Raw genomic sequence first — 27,436 nt, 5'->3', positions numbered from 1 at the left:
AATAAAAAGTTGTTTAAAAATTACATGCATTCACACAGAAACTAAAACGGTCCCTTGAGCCCTCTTTCATCATTGCACATGCTTTACTGGACTAAAACATTTTGAGTTCTCCACTCCATGCAATGAAAGCAAAATCACCCAGACCCATTAAGCAGAAAGTTTCAAACTTGGCAAGTATTATTGTCACCATTGCAGCTGATTAAAAGACCTGATGCCTGGAATCTTTCCTTGCAATTTTGATTTAGTAGGTCTGGAGTGGGATCTGGTTATCTTACTTTCTACACACAACTCCAGTGACATTGATGCATGTTTGCATTTGGAGAGCACAGCTTTAAGGGCTAGATTCTGTGGATTATCACGTGCAAGCTGCCCCTTGTCATTCCTATCCTTGGCTCAGGGTACTTCCTGCTTTAGGACTCAAGCAGCATGATGATGTGGCACTTCATGCACAATCTTCACTACATCAATTCATCATAAGGCATTTCGCCATTTATTCTTTCTGCAAGTCCAGCATAGTGTCTTTTTCTTGGGCGGTTGATTTACAGTAGGGCTGACTGCTATTTTAATTGCTTTAGTTTCAAAACACAAATCTCATGGGGGAGCTTTTTTGCCATATAACCCACTCAACCTACAGATTGTCTGAAGTCTTTCACCAGAAGTGCTCTCTTCCTCCTTCACCAGGGCCAGCTTCATGGGCATGTGACCTGTACAATCACACAGCGCCCCACATTCAGAAGGGCCTCACACTTGGTTTAATGTTCTCTTGTCACTGTCTTGAAATTCTTAATTTTATCTCTGCATTGTGTTTTGTAAGTGAAGTCTGATGAGACAAAGCATACATATGAGCAGAGGCGATTATGTGCAACATGGGTGTCCACTGTTCCTTACGGCCCCATTCACTTACAGCCTCCGTGATGCCCGTGAGCACAGAATTCCAGTGGATCATGATGTGTGAGAGTTCAGAGAGATTCAACATAAGTGTAAGGTAAGCATGTTATGTCAACAACTGAGTAAATGGGGGCACTGAGAGCCCCAAGAGGCCATGCTTTCCATTTGAACCAGACTTGATTAGAATGCAAAAAGAAGGTAATGGCATTCTAAGAAGCATGAATGACCACAGCACCCCAACATGTCCTTTATTACTCATGTTACTTTCCTGTATTAGCCAACAACTTATGCTGAAAATGATGCCACAGAAGAAAAGGAAAACATAGGGCAGCTCATAGTTTTTCTTTCACTCCTTCCTTACTCATCAGTAAGTTGAAAGTGCTGATAAAATGTCTACTTATCAAGAAGTGAAATAACAGTTGAGCTAGTTTTGTACAGTGTTTCCACTGTTCTGGTAAGAATGAGATACACATGCATACAATATGTATACATAAGCTATGAAACGTAAATTATAATTTTGGTGATTCTACATATGAGTTAAATGTTCTTAGTGTTGCATTTAAAACTAGAATTGTACAATATAAAAATGAATGATAAAATTAATGCTTATAATCCAAAATTTAATTTTTTAAAATTTAGAACAGCATTAAGCAGCAAATAAAAACCACCATAAGTTGTGAGAGAGACCATGGAAGAAAGGAAAAAAGTATTTTAGTACCTTTAATGGAACTACTTCCTGATTTCTGAACAAGAGGCCCCACATCTTCATTTTGCAGTGAGTCCTCCATATTAGCTAGTCGGCCTGTTTCTTCACTGCTCTGCTGCTCCTGAGCCAGGTCCAAAGGCTTTCCTTATCAGAACCCCTTTCCTTCTATAGCCCTTTGAAGACTCCCACTGATTTGAAAGGTACCATTGCTCTTGTGGCTCCTCTGCTACTTCAGTACTGGAATAACTAGACCAAGGGGCTCCACAAGTATTAGAGGACGGGTATCTGCCACAGTGGAAGATGGCATGAGTTCTCAATCCCCTTCTAACCTTGACTTGTCTTGTCTTGGAGAAAACAGCCAAATGCTGGAATCTCTTATCTGGTGCTGCTGGTTCTCCTTTTGATTTGGTCAGTTCTGGCAGAAAAATACTTCTGGAAGACTAAACTTCAGCTATTATCCTTGACATCTTGGTCCCTCTCTATCCCTTTCTGCCTCTCCATGAACTGTTGAACAGTAGGCAGAGCAGGTGGAAAGTGACTGACTGGTTTCATCAAAACTCTTTACGAAGAGTCCTGTAAAGCAATGCTTGGGAGTTTGTTTTTGTTTTTAAATAGTTAAAGTACAGCAGAATCACCTCTTCTTAAAAAAAAAAAAAGATAATTTTGGCAAATGTGTAAACATCACATCACAAAACAAAAAATAAGAAACTTTATAGGAAACTAAGATGAGAAGCTTTACAGGAAAGTGAAGAAATGAGCAGTGAGAACTGTTTGAGGTGAAAGATATAAACATAGAAATGTATCTTCAACAGTTCTCATGGAACATGATGACCCATCAAATTAAGGTATCAACATTCTCTAACAAAAATTAACTGATCTGAGGAAGAGCAGTGTGAAAATGTTCTAAATCAGTGTGGCCCAATAGAACTTTCTATGATGAGAGAATTGTTCCACTATCTCTGTGCTAATACAGAATCCACTAATTACATGAATACTTGCAATGTGGCTAATGCACCTGAGGAACTGAATTTTTAACATAGTTTAAATAGTCACATGTGGCTAGTGGCTACCAGCTGAACAGCACAGTTCTAATACCTCATGGGTCAAAACCAGTGGTTTCCTTGGGGGACTTCTCTAAACACTGCTGACGGGTAGGGGGTGGAAAGAGAAGAAAGCTCTTAACAGATCTCTTTAGCCACTTAACATCTTAAATTCTCCACAGCTTCTGGAGGCAGGGGTGGTACAACGTGCTGTGAGGGCCATGAGGGAAGGACTCTTGGGGGACCTGAGTACGCCCTTCAAACTCCTGGCTAATGCCAATGGGAGTAAAAGGCCTAGGATTTTGGTCACTCAGATGGGAAGAGGCCCATGGTTCTACACATAGAACCTGACTCTTGGGCACCCAGGGGACATCTGTGCGTGGAAATCATCGCTGTGGGGCTAGTGGAGTTGGAGGTGGGAGTGCTCATTTCCGGACAGGGTTTCCAGAGCCAGAAGAGGATTTAGGGGTGGAGGGAGGACCTGAGGGCCCTTTCTGGCTGCCTGCAGGCTGAACAGGCCCTTTCTTTTTGGGGATTAAAGTCTTGTTCTTGCTCTTGAACACTTTGCTGGGATCCAGCTTGTTCACAAAGGAGTCGGCCTCTTCTGTGAGCAGGTTTGTGTTGTAGGTGATGGGTTTGTACATGCTGAACCATTGCTGTAAGGCACAATTGGGAGAGAAGGTCACAATTCAGAGGAGAAATGCCATTGTTTATGCTCTTTAGTTAAACAGCCAAAGAGTCAAAAGAGCCAAGAGCAAAAACTGCCTTGAAAATCTATTAGCACTTCCTTTACATGAAAGTGATGACACATACATTGCTTTATGAAGTCTCATAACTTTTAAAATAAATGCAGCATAAGAACTAAGAATCTGAGTAAACTTCCTTCCTTCTGATCTAGTGAGCCCTGAGCCTGGGATGCTAGATCCCAAATCATCAGGGGCCAGTGTCTTTCTAATTGTTCTGCACTCAGACCAGCCACTGCCTATCAGGTGGATTTGTCAGAGCCTTTCCCACAGGGAAGGTGCACAACCAAGGCCCATCCAGGCCTCTGCTCAGGGAATCTGCCTGCATTGCTGCCCTCTTCCCTTTCTAGGCAGTTGAGGACAAGGGGCATCACATTTATTGACTTTTCATTGATTATAACCACTCCACAATGTTGACTGGATGTTATTATGCAACATTTGAGGAAAGTGAGGCCCACTAGATGAATATATACATGGAGCTGAGTCCCTAATTTACTGTTGCCTAATCACAAGTTCTTCCAGACACACCTGGTGTTCTCAAACCAGGCAGTATATCAGCATTACCTGACATCTGTATGTTTGGAAATGGTGCCCAGATCTGTAATATAAATGGGGCACATCCATACAAAGGAATACTCTGCATAATTAAAAAGGACAGCTCTATATGTACTGATAGGGAATGAGATCCAAGATGGAGTGTTAAGTGAAAAGAAGGTGCAGAACAATGTGAATAGTATACTGCACTTGTGATTTAGAAAAAGGACCCCCAAACTGTATGCACATATGCTTTATGTGCAATAGAGTACCTTGGGAAGGGCACACAAGAAACTCAAACAGTGGCTGCCTGTGGGGAAGTACCCTGGGAGGCTGGAGAACAGGAATGAGAGACTTTTACTCTTCCGGTGTGCATGTACTGCCTATCCAAAACCAACAAGCAAAACTGAGCCTCCAATACTATTTAATTAGAAATACAACACCCAGGTGATTCTGAGTATCAGCCAAGTTTGGGAACCACTTAACTAGATCAGTATAAAGTGAGGCTGACAACCTACGATGGAATCACCTGCTTTGCTTATTGAAAATGCAGGTTCCTGGACTCCACCCAAAAATTCATAAATCAGATGGAGAAGCTGGAAATCTGAAATTCAAGCATTTCCTCAGAAGATTCTGATAAGTTCCAGTTTGAGATGATAGGTGTTTCTTGCTTACCTTGGCCTGCGGGCTAATGCCATAGCTGGTGAAGGCATACTGCCACTGGGGCAGGCCCAGGTGGGTGATGAGCAGACGGTAATAGGCAGTAAAGGTATCTGTGAGAAAATGCCAGTATAACGCTCTGTCCAGGAACCAGATCTCAGTGTCCTGTGCTAATGCTGAAATAGCAGACAAAGGGAATAAATGAAGGGATGGCTTAACACTTTGTTCCTTTTATTGACCCTTTAAAGTCAACAGATACTCACGGCAAAAAAAATTCCAATAGTAGAGAGGATGTAAAATATAAGTTCCTTTTTTTCCCTTCCCACCTCCCAGTCCCATTCTCCAGTGGCCACTGTTACTGATTTCTTTGGTATTCTTTTACAAACTCCTGATCAATCAATCAATTGATCTACCTGCTGGGCTCTGGCCATCAGCGCATTCAGGCCATCTAAGCAGCTCTCCCTTGCTATTCGGCATCAGCACTCTCCCTCCCCCAGAGGTACATATCCTGGTGTCAGCTTTCCTAAGGAAGAGATGCTCTGAATGGCTCTGGTTTTCTGAAAGGGTTTCTGTCAGGAATTAGAAGTGCTGTAAGAAACCATGGTGGAGAAGCCCAGACCAACTCCCTCTCCCAGAGTCCTGCCTGTGCTGTTGTGTGACGTCCTGCTGGAGCTGAAGCAGGTGCTGTTGTACCAACTCCTGCTTTACACTTGCTTCTGACCTTCCCTTCTTACTACTGGAGGCCTCCCCTAGTTTATCTCCTGTCTAATGGCTGTACATCTTCCTAAGTGACCTCCATCCTCCAGTCTCTTCCTCTTCCAAAACTGCTGTGGTCACACACATTTCCATTTCAATCCTGCCATTCTTCTGCTAAACACCCTTGACTCCCCACTGTCTTCCAGGTTATGTCCAAACTCTTTCAAAGCTCTGCATGAAGGGGAACAACTGGCCTAATGGCTTCATTTCCTCCTCATCCACAAGATGAACTATGTGGCCCAATGAATTGGAATTTGTCACTCCCCCAAATCAGTTGCACTTTCCCATGGCATCTTTGCTTGGGTGTCCCTTTTAATCCACCAACCACCCTCCTATATTTAATTCCCACCCATAAACCAAGATGTAGCTCAAAGGTTCCTTCACAAAGATGATCTCTCCTTTTCTTAGATGTAAATCTTGGTGTATCTTTTCACCCCTACCAGGCACAGAGCTACTTGAAGGGGGCTGGGCCTTGTCCAGCTCTGTAGTTCCATAGCTCCCAGGCAAAGACCTGAACTGCTGTTGGTGCACCAGGTAGTGCCTGCTGCTCAAGGAGTCAGAGCCTTTTTCTCTTGATTTCCCATCTGGGGTCTTAGATTGAGGTCTAGTAAGTCAAGTTTTTATTGCTGTGAACTGGCCTATATATAGAAGTACAGAAGAAAGATAATGGTTTTCCTGGTTGCTTTTCTAATTCATGAGCCTACTGAAGAGTCTATAAATAGACTGTACTTATTTTAGTTTTTATTCACTTATTACTCCAATCTCATTATTTTGCAGTAACTCACAAATGACGATAGCTTAAAAAGACTAGTAATTGGCCTAGAGGTGGATGCTCAGAGGACCAAAGGGGATCTCTGGGTCTTGGCACCTACAAAAGACCTAATGGTATCTCAGGAAGCCAGAGAGGAGTGTGCCTTTTGTGTGATGGCTGGAGAGCAAGGTCTGTCAAGGCCATACCCAAACTATAGGACCACGCTTGTCAATGATTCTTACCTGGTTTCCCTCTTTTGTAGACAAGGCAAACCTTCCCATTCCCATTGCAAGGATCCAGCTCGAATATCACACTGCGAGAATCAAAGTGAGGCTTCTCTGGCTGGTTCTCACTGCCTGTAAACCCAGAAGTTAATGGTAATATTCAAACACACTCAAGTCAAATGTACTTATTTATCCAGCTTTGCTAGAATGAAAAAGCAGAAGGAAAAAGCATTATTTCAGACATATTCTTAACTACGGTGTTCAAATGTGGGTCAAACGAATTCAGTACTCTAAATGCCCTGGATGGTATCTGTGGTCTAGGCCTTCTGTCTGGGTTCCCCCTGACCAAGAGACTGGCACGGAATCTGGGGGAATGTGGCAGGAGGAAACAAACTGAACTTCTCGGGAGTGGGACTACATAAAGGCAGAGTGATCTGAGTGGCATGAGGTGGACATACGTTTTTTCTTTTTCCCAGATAACTGCTTTCCCTCCATTTACAACACTTTATGATCTTTTCATTAGAATCCCTTTTCCTCTGTCTAAAATGTATATTTACAATATCTAATTATACTGTTATTATTAATTATAATTAATGCTAAGTCTAGCTCAGAGACACCTACTAAGAAACCAAATATGGAGTAACAGAAAAAGGATTAATTCTTAGAAATGCAAGCATCAGAAACTTTCTCTCCTGCTTATTTCATTACAGCTATGATGCAATAAAAATCAGTATTACTGACTGGAGTGGACAGAGTTTACAAACCTAGGAGGGACTGGATAAAACAAAGTACATAAAAATAATATTTTTGGTTTATTTATACAGATCCATACATATACACACATTTTACATAAACGCATAAATATTTAAATTTCTAATTAAAAATGTTTTTCTTTTTCTTTTTCTTTTTTTTTTTTAACATGGTTTCCCCTCCCCTGGAGGTTATTCTTTCATTTTCTTCTTGATCTCATGTGGTCTTAGATAGATAGGTATACATTTAAATTTTGTCTTCAAGATTGTTTATTTTATAAACATGGAATATCACACACATAATGTGAATCTTGCTTTCTATGCAATAACACTATGTAGAAAGCCTTCTAAGACATTTGGTGTAACTCTAATTCATTCTTTTTAATGGCTGCCTGATAGTCTGTGGGAGTGGATATATCCTAATTTATTCTGCCAGCCCCCTACTGACAGGCATTCACCTGTCATTATTCTGCTATGAATGCTACAATAATAATTTCTGTACATGTCCTTATGTTCTGCTGCTTTCATTACATGGATAGATTCTCGGCATTTGAATGGATGTTGCCAAATTGCTTTTCAAAAAGGCCTTTGTTTTTGAAAGGTATTTTCACTGGGTATAGAATTCTAGGTTGATAATTTTTTTGAGTATTTTAATGCTCTTGAATTATTTCCGAGAAATATGCCATCATCCTTATCTTTGTTCTTTTGTATGTTTTGTTTATCTTTTTGAAGAACCACCTCTTAGTTTTGTTGATCCTTTCTATTATTTCTCTGGTCTCTATTTCATTTATTTCCATTCTGATCTCTATTATTTCCTTCTTTCTGCTAACTTTGGGCTTAATTTGTTCTTTTTCTAGTTCCTTGAGGTGTAAAGTTAGGTTATTTGAGATCTTTCTAATTTCTTAATATACACGTTGATTGCTATAAACTTTCCTCTCAGAACTGCTTTTGCTGCATCCCACAACATTTAAGATGTTCTATTTCCATTTTCGTTTGTTGCAAGATAATTTTTCATTATCTTTTGATTTCTTTTTTGACCCATTGACTGTGAAGTGTGTTGTTTAGTTTCTACATATTTGCAGATCTTCTCACTTTCCTCTTGTTCTTGATTTCTAGTTTCATACTATTCTGGTCAGAAAAGATAGTTGATATAATTTTGATCTTCTCAAATTTGCTAAGATTTGTTTCATGTCCTATCACATGATCTTTCCTGGAGAATGTTCCATGTGCACTTGAGAAGAACGTGTATTCTGCTGCTGTTGGATGAAACATTCTGTATATGTCTGTTTAGTCCATTTGTTCTAACATGTGTTCAATTCCGATGTATCCTTGTTGATTTTCTGTGTGGCCAATCTATCCATTACCAATAGTGGGGTACTGAAGACCCTTACTATTATTGTATTGTCTATTTCTCCCTTAAGATATAGTAGTATCTGCTTAATGTATTTTGGTGCTTGGTGTTGGGAGCATATATATTTAAAATTGTTATATCTTCTTGATGTATTGACCTCTTTATCATCATATAATGACCTTGTCTCTTGTTATTCTTTTTGGCTTGACATCTATTAGGTCTGATATAAGTTTGGTCATGCCCACATTCTTTTGGTTTCCATGTGCTTATAACATTGTCTTTCATCCTTTCACTTTGAGCTTGTGTCTTTAGAGCTGAAATGAATATCCTGTAGGCAGCTCATAGTTGAGTCTTGTTTTTTTAATCCATCCAGCCATTCTATGCCTTTTGATTGGTGAGTTCAATCCATTTATATTTAGGGAGATTACTGATATGTAAGAATTTACTACTGCCATTTTATCTTTTGCCTTCTGGTTATTTTATCTCTCCATTGTTTCTTTTTCCTTCTGTTTCTGTCGACCTTTGCAAATTGGTGGTTTCCTATGATGATTTGATCAGTGTCACCTTTTTATATGTTTCGTGCCTCTGCTCTAGATTTTTGCTTTGTGGTTACCATGAGGTTTACATAAAACATCTTACAGATACAATGGTCCTTATTCTGCTGCTGGCAATCTATCTTCATTTGCCTATAAAGATAGTTCATTCCTTTTACTCTTCTCCTTTTATATTTTTGATTCCACAAGTTATCTTTTTATGCTGTGATTTCGTTACCAAGTTGTAGTAGCTATAGTTATTTTTAGTGCTCTTTTCCTTTAACCTTTATGCTATAATTGTCTAATATAGTAAGAGTTGGAGTTTTCTAATTCTGTCTATTTATCAGCTTAGCCAGAGTTTTGTGTACTTTCATCTTTTCATTTCAGCTTGAAGAGCTCCCTTCAACATTTCTTATAAAAAATGTGTAGTGGTGGTGAATTCCCTCAGCATTTGTACATCTGGGAAAGCCTTTATTCCTTCTTCATATCTAAAGGATAACTGCCAGGTAGAGTATTCTTGGCTGGCAATTTTTATCTTTCAATACTTGGAATATGTCATTCCATTCTCTCCTGGCCTGTAGTTTCTGCTGAGAAGTCGGCTGATAACATAATGGGGGTTCCTTTGTAGGTTACTGTCTTTTTTTCCTTAGCTGCCTTGAAAATTCTTTATCATTGACTTTTGAGAGTTTTAATATAATGTGTCTTGTAGAAGGTCTTTTTGCACTGAGATAATGTATTCTATTAGTTTCATGGACTTGTATATCCAGTTCCTTCCCCAGGTTTGGGAAGTTTTCAGCTACTACTTTAAGTATACTCTCTGTTCCCTTCCCCTTCTCTTCTTCTGTGTATCCCATTAATTGTACATTAGCTCTTCTAATGAAGTCTGAAAGTTCTCATAGGGTTTCTTCACATTTCTTAAATCTTAGTTCTCTCTGCTCTTCTACCTGAAACACTTCTATATTCCTATCCTTGAGCTTCTTATTCTCTCTTCCATCTGATTTGCTCTATTTCTGATGCTTTCTAATGCATTCTTCATCTCATTTATCGAGTTCTTCAGCTCCAGAATTTGTTTGGTTCTTTTTAAGAGTACTCCTTCTGTTCATTAATCTTACTCCTGAGATCAATGTATTGTCTTTCTGAGTTTTCTTGCAGCTTGTTGAATTTCTTCATAACAGCTATTTTGAATTCTTTATCAGGCAGATTGTAATATTTCATACCTTTGGGTTCAGCTGGAAAACTGTCATTTTCTTCCTGTGACACTGTATTACTGTGATTTTTCAGTGTTTACTGAAAAGTGCCTCTGCCGAGGAATCTGAGGTAGCAGACACCTTTCTTATGTAAGTAAAGCTTTGTTTACTTTGATTCTAACAGTTCAACAAATTGGTAATTAGTAGCATTTTTTGTTTTCCCAAAGGTGGTGCTATAGCACTAGTTTTTGGTTTCTCTTACCAGAGCTGATTCACCACTAAGTTTGGGAGTGCACACAGGCACACAAATAAAAAGCAGACAGAGAGAAATTTTTAAAAAGGGTGAAGGTAGAATGTGGGAAGGTGTGTGCTTAGCACTTGGGGCTTTGGGTGTACCCATGGTCCAGCAGGGAACCCTTGAGTGGAGAGTCCCAGAGGTCTCTGGGCAGTCCTCTTGCCAGAATCCCGGGGCAGAGAGCATGAAACATGTTCCTTCAGTTTTCTGTCTGCCTTCTTCCCTTTCCTTTGCCACTCCTCAGTCACTGTGACTCTCCTCAGACAGAGCAATGGGGTCCCTCCAGCTGTTGCATGCACGGCCAGTTAGACCCACATTCAGCACCTTCACCCTCTACCCTCTCTGCCAGAGAAGTCATGCTAGCCTGTGCCGCCTCTGCCTCAAATGGCATTCTTCTTGTGTGCACCTGTCTCTTTCCATCTTTTATAAGGACACCAGTGATATTGGAGTAGGGGTCCACCCTACTCCAGTATGACCTCTTCTTAACTAATTAATTATATCTACAGTGACCCTATTTTCAAATTCAGAGGTACTAGGGGTTAGGACTTCAACATAAGCATTTTGGGGGAACATAATTTAACCCACATATCTCACCCTCTTTTAGGTTTAGTTGAGACAGTATAGTTCATTTAAAAATTTTCCTTGCACTATGTCCCCTTTTCCAAGATTTCTTATGTAAAAGTTTTCACAATACATTCCTAGATATTAAGATTTAATTTTAAACACACACATACATACACACTCTCTTTTTCTCTTACAGGAGGTTCACTAATCCTTTGTTTCCTTTCCTCTTCATGTATCCACATCTTGAGATCTCCATTCAGTTTCACTTACTTTTTGGTTAGAGTATTTGTTCCTGAAGTTTTATGCATCCTTTAATATTATTCTTTTAATTTGAGAGGTGTGTTTGATGTGTGTACAGGACTCTTGATTTTCACTCTTTTTCTCTCAGTAATCTGTAAATGCTTTTTCACTGTCTTCTAGTTTCTACTGTTGCAGGTGACAAGTCTGATGTCAGTCTGATTATTATTTCTTCACAAATAATTTATTTTTGCCTAGAAGCTTGTAATTTTTCTTCCATATCAGGATATGCCTAGGTGTCTATTTTCTCATCAATTCAATCTGGGTCTAGGTGAACTCTTTAAATCTGGAGAGAAATTTTATTAGTGTTTATTTACTGCATTTCCATCTATTCTTTTTCTCTTTCTTGGGAAGCTATAATTCCAATGGAAGTTCTCTGGATCTACATTCTGCTTCTCTTACCCTTCCAGCTTTTACCTCACAATTTCCCCCTTTCAAATTATTTATCTGTGCTTATAGACATTTCTTAAATTTTACTTTTCATCTTCTTCAATTCATTTAGTCAATTGTTTGATAATCTTTACTGTTTTATAATAGGAAGTATCTGTGCTGTCTTAAATGTCCTTAAATGTTCTTATTTTCAAACAGTTTTATTTCTCTGGTGTGCATTCCGATATTTCTTCCTGACTGTATTTCTGAATGTTGAGTCTCCTGAGAAAAGTCAACATTTTTAGGTTTAATGAAGCTTAGGTCTAGTTGTTGGAATATTCTAAAAAGCATGAACCCAGCAGGTGTCAGAAGGCCAAGTGATTTTTATCCCTATGGGTATGTATGTAACCCAGCTCAGTCCTTTGCTGAGGTCCCTTGAAATCCTTTCTGTCATCCAGTCTCAAGAGCAGAGAAGACTTAGTCCACTATTTAACAACTTCTTTGCCTTTTAGGGGTTAGACTATGAAGCAAATGTGACCTTTTCCCCACCCTTGAAGATTCCACATATCTCTGAGGGACAGGCTCTTCCCAGGACCTATCACTTTCCAGTGTTTGCTCCTGGAATCCTCTAGTACTATTGTCCAACTGCTTGTCCAGTTGAAGGAGAAAGCCTTGCTAGTTGCCTACTCAATGCTCATTCACCCTTCCTTTCTTATTTAAACCCCAATTCTATTTGAGGAGGCAATACTGCACAGCTAAAAATACTCACCTCCTCAGATTTCCTTGCAGCTATGGGTAATCTTTTAATTCTGTGAGGGGTTTCTGAGAAAACTATTCTTTTCCTGATAAAAAGGTAAAGATTCTGCCAAGGGACAGTTTTTTGCCCTTTGCCTTTCCTCTTCTTCCTACCTGGAACATGGACTTGAAGCTTAGAGGTACAGCCTGTATTCCTTGACCATGAGAATGAAAACAATACCCCAAAGGCTAGTGCACCAGGAAGCCAGAGGGAGACTTTATATCATCGACATTCTCAACAGCTACACCAGCCTGCTTCCAGATTTCTTGTTATGAAAAATATAAACTCCTATTTAGTTTAGATATTGTAATTGGGTCTCCGTTATATGCAGCCAAACACTATTCTGACTGAAGAAGTCCTCACTTAGACCCTGTTGCTCACAGCTTTTAGTAGTCATTTGATTTATAAGCCATTTCAGTCAGAAGTGGCCAAGAACCTAGCGATAGGAATGAAGAGGAAGAGAGCTGCACTCAGACTGCTGTGTTCCCTCAAACCTGTTGATACTGAAATGTTGAGCGAAGTCTAACCTATAACATTTATTCATTTATCAAGTATTCATTAAGTGCCTACTAAGTTCCAAGTACTGAAGTGGGTGCTGGAAACAAAACAAAGATCCTAACCCTGGCATTTTCTTCATGAAAATTTCCTTTGTTGATATAGGCTGTTTTTCACCTTACTCCCACAGTCCTGAGAAGCCGTGAATGGGAGGTTTTGGGTTTAGGGGAACATACTAAACACTGCGATGTCTTCTCATGGTTTTTAACATTATAAAAGCAAAACAAGTAGGCTGATTTCTAACTCAAAGCAGAAGTTCCTCTAGGTACCTTCTTGTGTATCGTCCTCCAGGTCTGCCAGAGTTGGTGCATTAGGAAGTGAGTACATGGAAGACTGGTTGAGTTGAGTCAGTTTTGAGATGCTGTTAATTGCCATGCTGCCCAACGGAATGATGTGCTCTGTGGCAAGATTAAAAAGAAGAATTACATAGAATAACAGCCTATTTACCATGGTCATCATAAGGGCTTCTGCTTGAGTAACCTAAACCTAGCTATTGTTTGGTCCTAGGGCTGAGGAATCTGATGCAAAGTGGAATGAAGACAATCAATGCACTACATGATCCAACGCACAAATCTTTCACACAAAATAAGCAACTGGGGCCACGGGTGAAGAGCCCTTGCTATGAGTGTTGGGGGTTATTCCAAAAGAACTGGGAAATCTAGGCTAAGGTCCTGAGCAAAGGACTTAAAAATGTTTTCGCTCCCTCTTTTGCTTGCATGAAGGATTATACTTGCCAAAGGAATAACAACTTTGATCACATAATTGATCTTTTCTACTCCTCTTGTTATAAGCTTTCATGATGGAAAATACCTTCCCCTCTACTTGCCATTTTTCCTTACTTAATGGAGAGAACTTGGCAGCCTTCCTGCTGGTTCTAGTCTTCTGTGATTAGGGTGTAAATAAGAAAAAGGCAGACTGCATATTTTCCTTATCCATTATACAGAATCCTTGTGAGACATACAAAGTCTTAGAAATCTAACAGATGAAAAAACTGGCATGGCTGAAGGCAATAAAATAGCTGGTATATAGACCATGCAGTGTCTAAGAAGAAAAGACTGCTAAAAAGGTTAACATCAGAAGCTGCCTCTACTGTCTTTTCTGTTACCAACTTTAGCTATTTTGTAAAGAATGGGTATGGTAATGGTAATAAAGGTGAAAAGACTGAGGTTGGGAGGATTAAATTAGAGAAGGTATTATGATAATGAACAGGGACTCATTCATAAAACCTTAACAAAAATGTTTCTTTTTTGAGGAAGGTTTGTGGAGGGGCTAGCCTGTCTCCATGAGGTGGTCAAGAGAAAAATCTGCCAGTCAGTCTAGTCTCTGTCCATTCTCTCTCTTGCTCTAGATTCCAAAGGCCATGCTACAAAGGAGGGTTCTGATGCTGGTGACAAGAATGGTTTCTAGGCCATTGGAGGAAATGATTCAAAGCTAAAAGTTCGTGTTGGATGCTTAGTAGTAAGCTATAAAGAGTGCCTGTGGTCAGCTGTGAGAGAGAAATAGGAAGGCTTGGGGAATCATTAAAAAAAGGGAACTCAGGAGGTAGAGGCAATGAAGGGGAGATGTCAGTCTTGCAGATCTGCTGTGCAAATGAAGTTACTGCATTCTTAGCAACAGTGTGGGGAGGTGTAGGGTACTTCTCAAGGACCAAAGTTGATCTGGGGATGTGGTTGGAGTCTGGAGGCAATAAAGGCCTCTTGGGTACCAGGAATGGGCTGGACTCCAATGGCTAGATCAGGGTTTCCTAGCCTATGAAATTTTACTAGAGTCTTCATCTACATGTGCAGCACTGCCTTTCATGTCCACAAAGTACCTAAATCTCTGACATGTACCAAGTTGTGAGTTTCCACATCTGCAGCAGAAGTGTTTGTCCTGGACACATTTAATACTAAAGATGACAGCCTGTGAAGTGAGAAGGTTGGTGACTTAGGCTGAAGAGATGTGACGGAGGGAAGGAAAGGCTCTCTTTTGAGGGTCAGAACTCTGAGGTCTTCACTGTGCTGGGAATTATGGAGGGAACCCTCTTATGACCACCAGAAGCTGTCACTGCAGCTCACCCTGAGGAGACTGCTCTGAGGTGGAGTCCTCAGATGCTGTAGGTTTGAGGTGGCTCAGGCCTAATGTTTTCCTCCACTCCATTCCAATAGGAAGCATGTAAATTGAGCTTCCAGTTTAGTGGCTAGACTCTGGACGGGGTGGTGGATGAAGCAATGATGGGATATGTTAGCTTTGGGAGATAATCATAGCTTTTGGACATTGCATTTTAGGAGAATCCAGGAAAACCACCAAGATTCAAAGAATCAAAAGTTGTAAAGGCCCTCAGAGTTGTTTCCTCCAAACTCTCAGCCAGGGAAATGTTCTGCTACAGCAAGGAGGCTCACTCACCATCCAACTTCACACTCCATGTCATGTGGAAGCCATTGGTCATTAGGTAAAAATTCTTCACATCCTCAGGGAGCACACAGTTATTTTTCTAGAATCACAAAGCAACTGAGTGTTAGGTCAGGGCTGGGAAAGGACATAGGGCTATGCCTCAAAGCAACCGGGGATAGTATTTCCCATGTTTCAGACCCCCAAAACAGGAAGATTCTGATAATTATCTACAAAACTCTAGTAGAGAGTTCCAGTTCAACATGGCAACAGAGGAGGCTCCTATATTCACCTCTTCCTACAGACGCACCTAATCTACAGCTAAAAATGGAACAATTACCTCTGAAAGAAATTCAGAAACTAGCTGAGTGACTCCTGCAAATCAGGCAAATGAGAAAAAATTCACATTGAAATGAGGATGAAACACTGAGACAGAATCTTGCCATAAACCCCACCTCCAGTGCAGTGACACACAACTGGGAAGGAACTCAACTCCCAGCTTCTTCCAGAGAAGTGAAGGGTTTGGATCCCATATCTGGTGCTCCAAATTTTAAGACTTCCATCTGAGACAAGGCCCCCCAACATCTAGCTTTGAAAGCCAGTGGGGACTTAGGTCCATGAGACCCACACAAGGCTACAGCAAACTAAGAGACAGGTCTTAACAGGCTTGTGCGGAATCACTGTGGCTAACCCCCCCCAGGGCTCAGTGCAAAGGCAGCCAACTGAACACCCAGTCCTTACGTGAAAGAAGCCTATTTGTAGATCTTAAAAGCTTCAACTGGAGGGGCAGGCTTCCAATTTAACTCACATCTAGAGGCCAACTACAATACTCTCCAGAGACTGAGGAGGCCAGTGGGTGCCATCTTTGTGCTTTTCCTCTGCCTTGCTCCAGGTCGCTGGTATCTCCTGGAAAGAAGGTTGTGCATGTATGTAGTAGCACCTCTGCTTCTGAGGCTGTTGTCCAGGGGACATAATACTTGACTGCCTGGCTATGGCCAGTGGGGCTTATCTTCCCAGATCCCACAGGACTGTAACAGAGTAACAGATATTCCCCCAGGACACTGTGAAGAGGAGCAGACTGAAACACCCAGTCTTTCCTTGAAAGAGGTCTATTTGTAGATCTTAAAAGCTGTGGCTGAGGGCGAGGCTTCTAATTGAACACACATCTAGGGGCCAACTGCAATCTTCTCCAGAGACCAAACAGGCCAGGGGACGCATCTTTTTGCTCTCGCTCTGCCCTGCTCCAGGTCACCAGTGTCTCCAGGAATGAAGGCTGTGCACATGTCTGACGCCCCAGATTTTGTGGCTGCCATCCAGAGGACACGACTCTTGATAGCCTGGATTTGGTGGCCAGCAGGGCTTGTGTTCATGGGTTCAACGGTATAGCAGCAAAGAAACAGTTCTTAACTGGATATAACCACAGGGCTCAGTGCAGATGGAGCAGACAGAAATGTCCATCTCTCGGTCTTCCTCTGAAAGAGGTGTATTTGCATACTTTAAAAGCTGCCTAAGGCTCTGGCTTCTAATCAGTCTGAATCCAGATGCAGACTGAGATCCTCCCCTTTGGAACACTGACAGGTCTTGGCACACCCTCAACTACTGGGGGCTACTAAAACAAAAGGAAGATGCTTGGAAAATAACAAAGGTTTGAGAGACAACCAGAGGCAGGGTTGAATGATAAGTTTTATCTCCCACATGAGGCCAATCCTTCAAAACTAGGAGAGGTGGCTATTTTATCTAATGCATAGAAACTAACACAGAGAGTCAAGAAAAATGAAGAACCAAGGAATACTTGCAATGAAAGAACAAGATAAAACCCCAGGAAAAGAACTTAATGAAACAGAGATAAGTGATTTACCTGGGAAAAAACCCTCAAAATAATGGTCATAAAGATGCTCATTGAGGTCAGGAGAACAATGTGTGAACAAAGGGAGAATCTCAGTAAAGAGAGAGAAAATATAAGAAAGTACCAAATAGAAATCACAGAGTTAAATAATACAATAACTAAACTGAAAAATTCGATAGAGGGGTTCAACAACAGATTAGATGAAGTAGAAGAAAGGAAGAGCAAACTCATAGACAGGGCAGTTGAACTCATCCAGTCACAGAAACAAAAAGTGAAAGAGTGACAAAGAGTGAAGAGAGCTTGGGGCTGGCCTGGTGGTACAGCGGTTAAGTTCACATGTTCCGCTTCTCAGCAGCCCAGTGTTCGCCGGTTCGGATCCGGGTTGCAGACATGGCACCTCTTGGCAAAAGCCATGCTGTGGTAGGCTTCCCACATATAAAACAGAGGAAGATGGGCACGGATGTTAGCTCAGGGCCAGTCTTCCTCAGCAAAAAGAGGAAGATTGGCAGTAGTTAGCTCAGGGCTGATCTTTCTCAAAACAAACAAAAAAAGACTGAAGACAGCTTAAGGGCCTTAAGGGACAACATCAACCAGACTCATTCACATTATAGGGGTCCCAAAAGAAGAGAGAGAAAGGAGCAGAAAGCTTATTTGAAGAAAAACTGGGTAAAAACTTTCCTAAGCTGCAGATGAAAACTGACATCACGACCCAGGACGCCCATAAACCCACACCAAAGCACATTATAATTAAAGTGTCATAAGTAAAAGACAAAGAGAAAATCTTAAAAGCAGCAAGAGCAAAACAACTTGTTACATACAAGGGAACCCCAATAAGACCAACAGCAGATTTTTCAGCAGAAATTTTGCAGGCCAGAAAGAAGTGGTACAATATACTCAAAGTGCTGAAACTAAAAACCCTGCCGACCAAGAACACTCCACCCAGCCAAGCTGTCCTTCAGAAATGAAGGAGAGAGAAAAAGATTTCCAGAAGAGAAAAAGCTGAAGGAGTTCATCACCACTCAACCAGCCTTACAAGAAATGGTAAAAGGACTTCTTTAAGCTGAAATGAAAAGGCTCTAATTAGTAATGGGAAAATATATGAAAGTATAAATCTCACTGGCAAAGGTAAATATATAGTTAAATTCAGAATAATATAATGTTGTAATGGTGGTGGGTTAATCGCTTATAAATATAGTATGTAGGTTAAAAGACAAAGTAGTAAAAATAACTAACTACAATAATTTGTTAATGGATATACAAGTTAAAAAGATGTAAACTGTGACATCAAAAACATAAAACATGGGAGGAGAGTAAAAATGTAGAGCTTTAGAATGCATTTGAACTTAAGCTGTTATAAAGTTAAAACAGACTGTTATAAATATAAGTTGTTTTATGTAAGCATCATAGTAGCCACAAATCAAAAACCTATAGTAGATACACAAAAGAGAAAGAGAAAGGAATCCAAGCATAACACTATAAAAAATAATCAAATCACAAAGAGAGAAAGAGAAGAAAGGAATAAAGGAATTACAAAGCAGCCAGAAATCAATTATCAAAATGGCAATAAGTCCATACCTATCAAAAATTGCTTTAAATGTAAATGGACTGAATTCTCCAATCGAAAAACAAGGAGTGACTGAATAGATAAAAAAACAAGACCCACTGATATGCTGCCTACAAGGGACTCACTTTAGGTGTAAGGACACACATAGACTGAAAGTGAAAGGATGGAAAAAGATATTTTGTGCATAAGAAATTAAAAAAAAGCTGGGGTAACTATGCTTATATCAGACAAAATAGACTTTACGACAAAGACTATAAAATAAAGGACAAAGAAAGTCACTATTATAATGACAAAAAAGTCAATCCAAGAAGAGGATATAATATTTATAAATATTTATGCACCCAACATAGGAGGAGCTAAATATATAGAAGAAAAATTAACAGACTAAAAGGGAGAAATAGACAGCACTGCAATAATATTACGGGACTTCAGTATCCCACTTTCATCCATGGATAGATCACCCAGACAGAAAATCAATATGGAAACATTGGCTTCAAATGGCATGTTAGACCAGATTGACTTTAATAGACAAATACAGAACATTTCATCCAAAAGCAACAGAAAACATTCTTCTCAAGTGCACATGGAACATTCTCCACAATATGTTAGGCCACAAAACAAGTCTTAATAAATTTAAGAAGATTGAAATCATGTCAAGCACCTTTTCTGACCACAATGGTATGAAACCAGAAATCAATTACAAGAAGAAAATGGAAAAATTCACAAATATGTGGAGATTACACAATATGCTACTTGCAAAGGGTTCCTGCTCCCAATTTCCAACATGGGGGGAGAGTTCCCCACCCCACCAACAAGCAATTTTTGGAACACTAACTGGGTGTCCAAGAATTCAATTCAATTCTGACACTATCTATCCCTTTAATCATGGCATTTACCATAACCTGGGTAACAGGCATATTCAGCAGGTGACTATCCTGGTCATCACAAAGCCAGTCCCCCATGGCTTGCATATGAATCATGTCAGCTGCTTTATCTGGGGTATTCCATCTGGCATTTATAGTTGGGCAGTCTCCTTTCTTAGGATAAACACCCTTTACAGAGGCTTCTATCCAGTCCATCAGGCTGGCTGTTCTCTTGGGAATAACTTCATTTGTGTCTGGATCACATATAGCCCTCTGTGATTGTTCAATAGTGAGCTGTGGGTCCTGCATCAATCCAAACATGCTCTTTCACTCTGCAGCATTCAAAACCAAAGACACAGCCCCCAAATTGGTTACACTCATAATCCATTTTATTAAAGGTTCTTTAGGAAGTTGATGATATCGATCCACAAAATGAGCCAGTTCATTCATACTATCCCCTGGTTTTAGTCATTTCTGGGTTTTTTCCCCTCCCCCTACATTAACTACCTTCTTGGTGACTAGAGGTCTTAAAGGTACTTTCTGTTGCCCTTGAATAAGTTTTCCCTCTCTAAGTGACTTTGAGACTAATGGCTGAAGCTGAGATCAACCCAAATCTGAGCTGGGTTCAGCAACAAGGCCTGACCTAGCACTTTCTTTTACTTTCATTTGCTTATTACAGATACCAATAACCAGGGAATTGTATATTTAGCATGCTTCTTGTTATTTTGTATTTCCTTATATATGCAATGAGCCAACTCCTCAGGAATTGGGTACACTACCATTACTAAATTCCACTGGCCACTTTTACCTTTAGTAACTGATCCCAGAGCAGCTGCAGTTTCGTGTCACAGGTGACTAGGTAGCCATCTGGGGATCAAAGGTTCTTCATCCCCTGCCCTTTTTTCTTTTCTCTTTAAAAACCACATCTCCAGGAGTGAGGGCATTCTAGCAAATCCCACTTCACTGACACCAACTGCAAAGGATTCCTGCTTCCAATTGCCCAACATGGGATGGGGGGAGGTTCCCCAAACCTCCAACAAGCAATTCTTGGAACACCAGCTGGGCATCCCAGAATTCAACTCAATTCTGACACTAGCCAGAGATAGCATCAGATTCCACAGGTTAAGAGTTCAGTCCTACAAGACTGTCCCCCCTCCCAACTTCAGATGCCAGTTACCTGTGCATCTGACCAACTGACTACAAACTGGAGGTTCCAAGGACTCCCTCCTCTGGTTCAATTAATTTGCTAGAATGGCTCACAAAACTCAAGAAAACCTGTTTACTCACTAGATTACCAATTTATTACAAAGAATTTTAAAGGATACAAATCAATAGCCAGAAGAAGAGATACATAGGTTAAGGTCCCAAACAAAGGAGCTTCTGTCCTCATAGAGTGTGGGGCTCGGCACAGTGGCACATGGAAGTATTCTGGTTCCCCAACAAGAAAGGTCTCTGAAAAAAGGGACTGAAAAGCTGTTCTTTTGAGTTTTTATGGAGGCTTCATTACATAGTCATTATAGACTAAGTAATTGGTTATTAGTAACTGATTCAACCTCAAACCACCCTCCCAGCCCCTACCCCAGAAATCAGAGGGTGGGAGTGAAAGTTCCAATCCTCTGATCATATGGGTGGCTCTCCTGGAAACTAGCCCCCTCCCTTAGGTGGGGTCCAAAAGTCACCTTCATTAAGGTAATAAAAGACATCTATAGCACTCTCAAAACTTAGGAAATTCCAAGGGTTTTGGGAGCTGTTAGCCAGAAACAGTGACCTAAGACCAAATATATCTGAGAAATATATTTCCATCATTTGAATGAAAAAATATATGTATTTCTTATAAATCAAAATATCACACTACTGAACAACCAGTGAGTCAAAGGAGAAATCAAAAGAGAAATCAAAAAAATACCTTGAGACAAAAGAAAGTAGAAATACGATATGCCAAAATTATGGGATATAGCAAAAGCAGTTCTAAGAGGGAAGTTCAGAGCAATAAATGTCTACATTAAGAAACAAGAAAGAGCTCAAATAAACAACCTAACCTTACACCTTAAGAAGTAGAAAAAGAACATTAAACTAAACCCAAAGTTAGTAGAAGGAAGGAAATAAATATCAAAGTGGAGATAAATGAAATAGAGAACTAAAAGACAACAGAAAACATCAATGAAACTAAAAGCTGGTTCTCTGAAGAGATAAAATTGACAAACTTTTAGCTAGACTCACCAAGAAAAAGAGAGAGAGGATTCAAAATTAGAAATGAAAGAAGAGACATTACAACTGATACCAGAGGCATGAAAAGGATCAGACGAGACTACTATGAACAATCATACATCAACAAAGTGGACAACCTAGAAGAAATGGCTAAGTTCCTAGAAACATACAACCTACCAAGACTGAATCATGAAGAAACAGAAAATCTGAACAGACCAATTACTAATATGGAAATTGAATCAGTAATTAGAAACCTCCCGAGAAACAAAAGTCCAGGACCAGATGCTTCACTGGTGACTTCTACCAAACATTTAAAGAAGATAAAATATCAACGCTTCTCAAAATCTTCCAAAATATAGAAGATGTGGGAACACTTCCAAACTCATTTTACAAGGCCAGCATTACCCCAATACCAAAACTAGACAAGGACACTATAAGAAAAGAAAATTACATGCCAATATCTCTGATGTACATATAAAAAAACTCTCAATAAAATATTAGCAAACCAAATTCAACAATACATCAAAAGGATCATATGCTATGATCAAGCAGGATTTATTCTAGAGGTGCAAGAAGGGTTCAATATCTGATAATGTCATACACCACATTAACAAAATGAAGGATAAAAATCAAATGGTCATTTCAACATATGTAGAAAAAGCATTTGACAAAATTCAACATTCATTCATAATAAAAACTCTCAACAAAGTACGTATAGAGGGAATATATGTGAATATAGTAAAGGCCATATATGACAAGCCTACAGCTAACATCATAGTCAATGGTAAAAAGCTGAAAGCTTTTCCTCTAAGATCAGGAACAAGACAAAGATATCTACTCTCACCACTTCTATTGAACATAGTACTACAAAGTCCTAGCCACAGCAATTAGGCAAGAAAAAGAAATAAAAGGCATTCAAGTTGAAAAGAAGTAAAAACTGTCTCTATTTGCAGATGACATGATATTATGCTTAAGAAACTTGAAAGACTCCACCAAAAAACTGCTAAAACTAATAAATGAATTCAGTAAAGTTTCAGGATACAAAAGGAATATGCAAAAATCAGACGCATTTGTATACACTAATAACAAACTATCAGAAAGAGAAATTAAGAAAACTATCCCATTTACTGCATCACAAAGAATAAAATGCCTAGGAATAAATTTAGCCAAGGAGGTAAAAGACTTGCACATTGAAAACTATAAGACACAGATGAAAGAAATTCAAGACAGAAGTAAATGAAAACATATTCTGTGCTTAGCTCCTGAACCCCCATAGTGGTGGCAGTTGGAAGCTGCAACCAGAGGCATCAGGAACCACAGCAGAACTCGTGACACAGCCCCCAGTGGTGACACTCCTGACACTGGCTGTACCAGCAGCAGGGGCTGCATACAAATCCCTGGGCCCCTGGCAGCAACAGTGACACCTGTGAACCCAGCACCCCTGGCAAGGCTGCAGCTAGCACCCCCAGGCAGGCTGGGAGTAGCATCATCCAAGCCCACGGAGAGCCAGTGGGGAAACACGAGACCCAGGCAACCCTGAAAGCAGCAGAAGTGAGTGTAGCCTGGTGACCCTGATGGTGACACCTGAGACTGTAGCAACATCATAAGCAGCAAGGCAACAGCCACCTCAGAGGCACAAGCAGCACAAGGAGGGCACTGAGGATGCCTCTAGCACAGGCAGTGGAGGATGGATAGTGTAGGCTCTCAAACAGAACCAGAAGCAGTTCACAACTAAAGTAATCAAAGCCTTACTCAAATAAGAAAGGTGGTTACTACCACAAATGCAGCAGGAGAAGATCAACTCATCAAGTATTATGAAGAATTATGGTAACACAGTAGAACAGAAAGAAAATAACTCTCCAGAAACCAAACTTGAAGTCACAGAAGATTACAAGCTAACTGACAGAGAATTTAAAATAGCTGTCATGAAGAAACTCAACAAGCTACAAGAAAACTCAGAAAGACAGTTGAATGAGCTCAGAAATAAAATTAATGAACAGAAGTACTTCAGCAAAAAGACTGAAACTCTTAAAAAAACAAGGCAGACAGAAATTCTGGAGATGAAGAACACAATTAGAGATGAAAAATAAAGCAGAAAGCATTAAAAATGGAGCAGATGATATGAAAGAGAGAAGTAATGAGCTGAAAGATAGAAATCTAGAAGTGATTCAAGTGGAAGAGGAGAGAGAACTAAGATTTTAAAATGTGAAGAAATTCTACAAGAAATATCCGAATCAATAAGGAAAAGTAACATAAAGATAACAGGTATCCTAGAAAGAAAAGAGAGTCATTCAGAGAAAGGAGCAGAGAACTTATGCAAAGAAATAATAGGTGAGAAGTTCCCAAACCAGGGGAAGAACTGGATATATAAGTACATGAGGCTAATAGAATTCCTAACTATCTCAAAGCAAAAAGACCTTCTCCAAAGTATATAATATTAAAACTGTCAAAGTCAATGACAAAAATGGGCCAGCCTGGTGGCACAGGAGTTAAGTTCGCACATTCCACTTTAGGGGTCCAGGGTTCGCCAGTTTGGATCCCAGGTGCAGACCTACACATTGCTTGTCAAGCCATGCTGTGGTAGGCATCCCACGTATAAAGTAGAGGAAGATGGGCATGGACGTTAGCTCAGGGCTAGTCTTCCTCAGTAAAAAGAGAAGGGTTGGTGGCAGATGTTAGCTCAGGGCTAATCTGCCTCAAAAAAAAAAAAAAAAGTGAATGACAGAGAAAGACTATTCAGGGCAACTAGAGAGAAGGGAAAAAACCTACAAAGGAACCTCCCTCATGCTTTCAGTGGATTTCTCAGCAGAAATCCCACAGGCTAGGAGAGAGTGGAATGATATATTCAAAATACTGAAAGACAAAAACTATTGGCCAAGAATAATCTATCCAACAAAATTATCCTTCAGATATGAAGGAGAAATAAAAGCTGATAAACAAAAGCTGAGGGAGTTCATAGCCCCTGGACCTTCCCTACAAGAAATGTTCTAAGGAGCCCTCCTTCCTGAAATAAAAAGGCAAAGGTTTACAAAGATTTGAGCAAGGTGATAAATAGACAAAATCAAAATCAGAGGTTAGCAAACATGTAATTATAACATAAAAGATAAGGGGAAAGAAAGCATCAAAAATAACTATAGCCACTTCACTTGGGTCACAACTCACAAGACAAAAAACAACAATTTATGACATAAATAAACATAGAAGGAGAAGAGTAAAAGGATAGAACCTGCATAGGCTAATGGAGATAGGAGGCTATCAGAAAAAGGATGATCTCATCTATGAGGTCTTTTATACAAAACAAAAAATCAGAGCAGAGTGACAAATCATAAATAAAGAGAAAACTGACAAAAAGATCAGAGAAAACCACTATACTAAAATGGCAGGCAGAAATACAGGGAAAAAGAAACAATGGAATATCAGACAACCAGAAAATGAAAGATAAGATGGCAGTATTAAGCCTTCATATAGCAATAATCACTCTAAATGTAAATGGATTAAATTCACTAATCAAAAGACATACAGCAGCTGGAAGGATTAAAAAACAAGATGCAACAATATGCCTCCTCCAGGAGACACATCTCAGCTCTGAAGACAAACATAGGTTCAGAGTGAAGGGATGGAAGATGATACTTCAAGCAAATGACAACTAAAAGAAAATGGGAGTAGCTATACTTGTATCACACAAAACAGACTTCAAGACAAAAATGATAACAGGAAACAAAAATGGCCATGTATAAGGATAAAAGGGACATTGCACTGAGAAGACATAACATTTATTAATATTTATGTACCTAACACAGGAACATCAAAGTATATAAAGCAATTATTAACAGACCTAAAGGGTGAAATTGATAGCAACAAAACAATAATAAGAGACTAACACTCCACTTTCGTCAACGGATACATCAACCACACAGAAAGTCAACAAGGAAACTGTGGCCTTAAATGAAAGATGAGAACAGATGGACTTAAAAGATATATGTAGAACATTCCATCCAAAAGCAGTAGAATGCACATTCTTCTCAAGTGCACATGGAACATGCTCAAAGATAGACCATATGTTGAGAAACAAGGCAAGCCTCAAAAAATTTAAGAAGATTGAAATCATATCAAGCATCTTTTCTGAACACAATGCTATGAAACCGCAAATCAACTACAAGAAAAAAGCTGGAAAAGTCACAAATATGTGGAGACTAAACAACATGCTCCTGAACAAGAATTGGATTAATGAAGAAATCAAAGGAGAAATAAAAAAATACCTGGAGACAAATGAAAATGAAAACCCAATATAGCAAAATTGATGGGATGCAGCAAAAATGGTACTAAGGAGGAAGTTTATAGCAATAGAGGCCTACCTCAAGAAACAAGAAAAGTCTCAATCTAACACTATACCTGAAAGAATTAGAAAAAGAAGAACAAACAAAGCCAAAAGTCAGGAGGAGGAAGGAAATAATAAAAATGAGAGCAGAAATAAATGAAATAGAGACAAAAAAACAACAGAAAGGATCAATGAAACTAAGAGCTGGTTCTTCAAAAAGATGAACAAAACTGACAAATCCTTAGCCAGACTAAGAAAAAAAGAGAGAAGGCTCAAATAAATAAAATCAGAAATGAAAGAGAAGCTATTACAACAGACACTACAGAAAAACAAAAGATTATAAGAGAATGCTATGGAAAGGTATATACCAACAAATTGGATAACCTAGAAGAAATGGATAAATTCTTAGAATCATACAATCTCCCGAGACTGAACCAAGAAGAAAGAGAATATGAACAGAACAATCACAAGTAAAGACATTAAAACAGTTTTCAAAAACCTCCCAAGAAACAAAAGTCCAGGACCAGATGGCTTCTCTGGTGAATTCTACCAAACATTCAATGAAGATTTAATACCTATGCTTCTCAAACTCTTCCAAAAAACTGAAGAGGATGAGATGCTTCCTAACTCATTTTACGAAGCCAACATTACTCCGACACCAAAACCAGAGATAGGCAATACAAAAAAAGAAAATTACAAGTCAATATCATCATGAATACAGATGCAAAAATCCACAACAAAACATTAGCAAACTGAATACAACAGTACATAAAAAGGATCACATACCACAATCAAGTGGGATTTATTCCAGGGCTGCAGGCATGGTTCAACATCCACAAACCAATCAGTGTGATACACCACACCAACAAAATGAAGAATAAAAACCACATGATCATCTCAATAGCATCTGACAAGATCCAACATCCATTTATGATAAAAAATTCTCAATAAAATAGATATGGAAGGAAAGTACCTCAACATAATAAAGCCCATATATGATAAACCCACAGCCAACATCATACTCAACAGTGAAAAACTGAAAGCTAGTCCTCTGTGAACAGGAACAAAACAAGGATATCCATTCTCACCACTCTTATTCAGCATACTACTGGAAGTCTTAGTCAGAGCAATTAGGCAAGAAAAAGAAATAAAAGCCATCCAGACTGGAAAGGAAGAAGTCAAACTGTCATTATATTTGTGGATGATATGATTCTCTCTATAGAAAACCCTAAAGTATCCACCAAAAAGCTATCAGAAATAATTAATGAA

The 27,436-nt window shown here is 39.5% G+C and overlaps 1 protein-coding gene across 1 annotated transcript in view; it reads right to left on the bottom strand.

Annotated features, from left to right (window-relative positions):
• Positions 1–2,239: 2,239 nt before the first annotated feature.
• Positions 2,240–27,436, bottom strand: part of TPGS2 (tubulin polyglutamylase complex subunit 2) — a 51,759-nt gene continuing 26,562 nt past the window's right edge. The window contains exons 3-7 of the mRNA XM_014829359.3: positions 15,384–15,471; positions 13,268–13,396; positions 6,321–6,434; positions 4,587–4,747; positions 2,240–3,290 (exon numbers count right to left, since the gene is read on the bottom strand). Of these exons, the coding sequence (XP_014684845.1) occupies positions 3,060–3,290; positions 4,587–4,747; positions 6,321–6,434; positions 13,268–13,396; positions 15,384–15,471 (723 nt within the window). The 3' untranslated portion in view covers positions 2,240–3,059. The remainder of the gene's footprint in view (positions 3,291–4,586; positions 4,748–6,320; positions 6,435–13,267; positions 13,397–15,383; positions 15,472–27,436) is intronic.

Source organism: Equus asinus, chromosome 7 (genome assembly GCF_041296235.1).
Source record: "Equus asinus isolate D_3611 breed Donkey chromosome 7, EquAss-T2T_v2, whole genome shotgun sequence".
NCBI lineage: Eukaryota > Metazoa > Chordata > Mammalia > Perissodactyla > Equidae > Equus > Equus asinus.
The sequence above is the reverse complement of the archived record's forward strand: the minus strand, read 5'-3'. Positions and strand labels throughout refer to the sequence as shown.